This window comes from Lytechinus variegatus, chromosome 12 (genome assembly GCF_018143015.1).
Source record: "Lytechinus variegatus isolate NC3 chromosome 12, Lvar_3.0, whole genome shotgun sequence".
Taxonomy (NCBI): Eukaryota; Metazoa; Echinodermata; class Echinoidea; order Temnopleuroida; family Toxopneustidae; genus Lytechinus; species Lytechinus variegatus.
The window spans coordinates 10,380,327-10,386,052 of NC_054751.1; the positions used below are offsets into that span (position 1 = coordinate 10,380,327).

The 5,726-nt window shown below is 37.1% G+C and overlaps 1 protein-coding gene across 3 annotated transcripts in view; it reads left to right on the plus strand.

Annotated features, from left to right (window-relative positions):
• The window catches only part of LOC121424875 (nuclear pore complex protein Nup107-like), a 33,001-nt gene extending 29,468 nt beyond the window's left edge, over positions 1-3,533 (plus strand). For all 3 annotated transcript variants that reach the window (XM_041620717.1, XM_041620719.1, XM_041620718.1), the window contains exons 23-24: positions 688-864; positions 1,875-3,533. In XM_041620717.1, the coding sequence (XP_041476651.1) occupies positions 688-864; positions 1,875-1,982 (285 nt within the window). In that variant the 3' untranslated portion in view covers positions 1,983-3,533. The remainder of the gene's footprint in view (positions 1-687; positions 865-1,874) is intronic.
• Positions 3,534-5,726: the final 2,193 nt, after the last annotated feature.

Here is a 5,726-nt window from a genome sequence, read left to right on the forward strand (position 1 = left end):
TTTTCAAATGTACATAAGCATACTGGTTATTTTGCCTAAGTCACATATTTTGGGACCACAGAAATATCACTTGGGATAAATTTGAATTAAGAGGTTTTGTAGGTTCACTGCTTTGCATCATCTGATTTAACTCTTCATGCGTTCACCTGTAAACCCCCTGTGTGTTGCATTATTTTAGGGTCTCATTCACATTCGTGCCATGAGTCACAGACTCCTAGCAATAAACCTGGCCATGGTATTGTTTGTGAGGAGGGTTTTATTGATTTTATCCTCTCCTTTTTCAATGAACTTCCTGGCTGTGATCAGGATGTATTGATTTTTGGTGAAAACTCAGCGATTCTGTAATTTGTAAACTGCGATAATCCGTCGAACGCTAAACTAATGTCGCACTCGCTCCGGGACGTGCAATTGTTCGAAAAACAATGGGACAGGGGACGTCTATGGGAAATGTGTGGTTGTGCAAAAATGCGAACGAAACACGCCTACGGATGTGCAATAATGCGAACGTAACGCTTGAAGAGTTAAACAAAAATGGCCTTGACTTCGGCGAATATTTGACTCATGGTAGGTTGATTGTACATATTTATATAAAAGGGTAACATTTATGAAATCTTTTCTGATACTTGTTATGGTTGATGCATTGAATCAATTGCGTGCATTAAAGGATTACTTGTTTTTTTTCCTTAGGATGACGATGAGGAAGAAGTTGATGAGGTTCGTGTAAGTCAGATGCAGAGGTTACGAGAGCTGTGCCTGCCGAGGATGTGCCTTCTCCTGCACTCCGTTCTTCATTCCACACACCAGTACAAGGATTGCCTGATTCTGGCTGACGTTGTCGCATCGGAGCAGCACCAGCTTTATAAGGTCAGTTGAATTTGAATCAGGGTTACGTCTTCATAAGCATATGTAGTATGCTTGGCAATGTAGTCTTGGAAATCTTTGTTGGAATGCTCCCCAGGGAGTGGAGAAAGTACATACATTGTGTGCAGGCATGCCAGGATCCGATGACCGGGGTAATGATATATCTGTGTAGCGCTTAGAGATGTCGTTCTGATGTAATATCAACTGCTATAAAAAAGCAGATAATTATAAAGGTTTACATTCATTGTCACTTTGCCAATGTTGTAGCTAACATGGAACTCTTCATTTTGACTGGCTACTTAACTCTGTTACCTTATAAATGGTTTTTACCACAAATTCCTCAACAATCAGGGCCCTGTTGCATAAAAGTTACTATTATTGTAACTACCATGGTAATGCTGATCAACAGCCAATCAGAATCAAGGATTCCATTCAAGTTACCATTGGATGACAAAGTCACCATAATAGTAACCTTTGTGCAATGGGGCCCTGAAATAACAATCATGGGCCCATTTCATAATGGTTTACAGTTATGGTAACTACCATGGTTACCTTGATTATAATCGGCTGTTTAGCCCTGTTACCATGGAAGTTGTCATAATGACAAAGTTGCCGTGCAAATGTACATGTAAGTCCTTTGTGAAACGTGCCCTTGGTTGTGATTTTAGACAATGGAGGAAATTGTCTTGAAGTGACTGTAAAATGTTGTTTATAAAGCACATAAAAGTTATTATTACGGTAACGTTGCCACTCAATGGTAACTACCATGGTAACAATGCTAAGCAGCCAATCAAAATCAAGGATTCCATGAAAGTTGCCATTGGATGGCGAAGTTACTGTAATAGTTACTGTCATGTCCATTTTAGCTGCATTTGTGTTATTATGACCATAATAGCATTTAAAGCATTTGCCCTAGAGAAGAGAAGAATTTTTAATTGTTGATATTTGGATGAAATTAAATGTTTTCTCCTCTATTCTTTTCTTTTCTATACATCTATTTTCACCCATTGCAGGTGTTCAGCAAGCCTGAATTGAAACAAGTTCTCTCGCGTCTTAGGGAGTCGTCACTGCAACTCTTAGATCAAAGTCTTGATGCGTTAGGTTATGAAATTGCATCATGATCATATGACCAGACACTATTGGAATGACTTTTCCTGAAACATGCATATAGGAATGTTGACAATAAACTTCCAAAACTACACTAAGGATGGGATGAACCTTGCCTCATAATAAACTAGGTCACCCAATTCACTCATAAAGTGTAACCAATATGGCACCACCAAAGAAGTGTAATACAGTAAAAGTTTTTAATGGCAGCACAATTCCCATTTCATAATAATTTTGTTTGAAAGGCCGAGTTATCAAGTATGAGAGAAGAATACAGCCCTTCCAATCATTCTGATGTCTTTCTTTTCATTTAAATGAAATAAAAAGGTTTCTTTTATTAACTCTATCCTTCCCAGGGGTGGGGGGGGCAAAAACAGACCCCCTCCCCAACATTTTTACGATAAATCTGTAACATGAAAAGATCTTTTTTCCTTCCAAATCTTGCGCAACTTTAACTTTTTTTAATGCAGGGTTACGCCGTTCTGAAGTTATTTAGAATTTTGTAAGTGCATGTCAGACCCAATATTAAAAACATGATTTCATGTACAAATCCAATGCAAATTCTGGATGTAGCCAAAATTCATAAATATATCATCATTTTATTTGTACTGATTAAAAGTAATGTATTTTATATTATTTATGACTGAAAAAGTGTTGCTGATGATTTCCATAAAAACAACAATGAAAACCATAAAGTAAAAAAACCAAAGAAATGCATAAGAAATTAAACAAGCAGTAAAATACATAAGAAAAAACTTGATATTGCCATTTCTTGAATATACATTTGATAATAATTGTAAGGAGAGTGTCCAGACCAAATTCTAGCAGTTTTGAGGGCTATATTTTAATATTAACAGTCAATTTGTGATTTGATGCATTAATTAGCATAATTGAATAATTCAAATTGACAATTTAATCATGAAGGTTATATCATGGATGATGTGCGTGACAATTTTTTGTCACGTCACGTGATCAACGGCTCAGATCTTAGGAGGGGGTGTTTCCCTCCCCCCCCCCCCGCTGTAAGGGTTAAGTCTTCCAGTTAATAGGTTTTCTTTTTTTGAGAGAGGAAATGTAATACAAGCTTCACAAAATCTATAGAGTTCGTACTCTCATTAGAGTGAGCGAAATAGAGTTTGTTTTGTGTATTTTTCACCTTCAAAAGGGAAAGTTGTTTGTGTGACAATGCACATCTTGGTTGCATTATATTACCAATGTGACAATCTCCGTATCATTAGTATTTTGGACATTCAAATGCTCAGTAACTTGTCCATTTTATCACAAACCTTCACCAAAATCTTACAGATTTTTCTTTTTTTCACACAACCTAACTTGTTCCAAAATGTTTGTTTTCCATTAATAGTAATATTTTTGTCCATATTCCATATTATTTTTTCTGTTATTTGTGTCAAATACTAGAAGAATCATGACTGTCAAATGTATATTGTATAAAGTTACTTTCTACTCACATTTTTTTTGTAAGATGAAGCATGTTCCTGTGAAAGAAACCACAATGTTATTTTGTAAATATAAGCTGCTGATAAAAATAATGAACAAACCCTGTACTTGTGTTGAGTAAATATTTTGTTGTGGTTGTAAAAAGCCAGAGTCCAGTCTACTCACATTTAGGTGCCCGTAGCTGAAATTGACTTGCAGATGTTGGAATTCTATACCATATTCAACATTTTATGTTATATCCTACATTGAGTAAATCCTGTATTGTGATTGGTTCAAGTAGCATCATGTGACCGAATATATTTCAACTATAATGTTGCGTGATGTCAGACCTCGATATATTTTTGGATATATCGAGGTCTGACGTCATTATTTCACAAAACTGGATATCTAGCTAATCTCTCAGGCGTACCGGCCATCTCGCTCTCTCTCCCGGGCAAGTCCAGCGATGCGTCGGCGCAGGCACTAATCTGCGTTCCGCTGAGCGCGATTGCTCAGAGAAAAGTGGGTAATTCAACTCAAGTAACCGGACTTTGCAAGCTCTGCACATAGATTTTGGTTATAAGTTATTAAAAGTAGGATATAAAACAAATATATCAGGCGTTTAATTCGAAAGCATAGTGGGTATTATTAATCCTCGTTTGGACTGGCAAAGCTACTATGTTTCCCTCGGGGCTGCGCCCCTTGGGAAAAATAGTACTTGCCAGACCAACCTTGGATAAATAATTCCACTATACTTTCTCAAAGCCTGATATATTTGTTTAATATCTGGAGGATCGTTTCCAAAAGAGTTAATTGTGACTTAGATTCTCATTATCCTCACTTTTGTGTGGCATACAAGGCGTCACCGCATTGGTCAAATCATACTGAGGGGACGCACAGTACTGTGTAATAAGATTGCGTGTTACATATTATGTGCCTTGTATGAGTCTAAGTCATACTTTACTCTGTGTGAAATGCCCCCATGTGGAGTTTTTTCATAATGGCAAATTTTTATATAGTATATTTACAACTTTGAGCTAAGAGGCCATTCATTTTTTCCTGTATTCATGAAATGCAGGTTATTTTCAGGGTTAATTTCTTACAGAAGTAGATGAAGAAATTCTGTATATATATCCTTTGTGAAGATAGTCATTCTCAGATTGGGCAGAGTCTTTCTCTTTCATTTGCAAGAGAGAGATCGAGATAAGCAATGTTAACTTGTTAAGTGTAAACATTTTGACAAAAGCGCGTAATGGCCGGCAGAGCAACAACTTCTATAACACATACTAATCTAAAATTTGATTTTTACAACCAGAAATCAAAACACATGTAGGCCTATCAATTATTTCCATTCTCAGCTCTGCCCATTGGGGCCCTGTGCCATCCATCATCTTGTTTGCCATCCTAGCCTGTTCATTGATAATTCAAAATGGCTTTGAAAAAAAAAAGATCAATAACAAAATGAGAAAAACAGCAGAAGCATACACTGGACAATTCGAGAGAGAGTAGTTGGGGGTGGGGGTGGTCTCAAAGAATTAAGTAACAGAGAGGAAGAGAAGGGAATGGAGAGGAAGAGAGAAAGAGAACGGACATGGAATTTTAAAAAAATGTTGGGTATGTCTCATAATGTTACATCAACAAAGTCAAAGGTATTACGGTCTCCCTTGACTCTTGTTTCCCTCATATTATGCACACATGTACTAATTGAATGCAAAATGGGTGGGGCACTGAGAGAGCATTTCAAACATTGGAGCACATGACAATTTGTCAAATGTTACTTTATTCTTTTCGCCTATGTTTTGCTAATGTAGAAATTGTTAAAATACTTACACAGTACTCTAATTCATGATGCACACCTCCCCATTAGGATTTAGAGGCATTTCTTCCCCTACACCCGCCCCACCCTTCTTGCACTGAATGCATATTTAACACATTGGCAAGAACAGTGAACTTTTATTTGTCCCAGGATATATTCAGTCAGTCAAATCAAGAGCTTAATTAAAACGATAAATCTCCCTCATGGCCCACCCTTCCTCCTTTCCCATTAAGAAAAAATACAAACACATTAACGACAACTTTATATGAAAATGATATTGTAGTATAGCTGGGGCCTAGCTACGTACAATTAAGTCCCAAGATAACAAAACTCCCCAAAAAGCGAAACAAACTTTTGGACAGAGAAATGAAACGGTGGGGGAGATGAGCGATGAAATAGAAAATGGGGGTAGGGAAGAGTGACTGAGGGAGGATTACTAGAATGTAGAGGTCATAGAGATATATATACTAATAATTACACCCATTCTACTGCTAGAGTCGTCGGC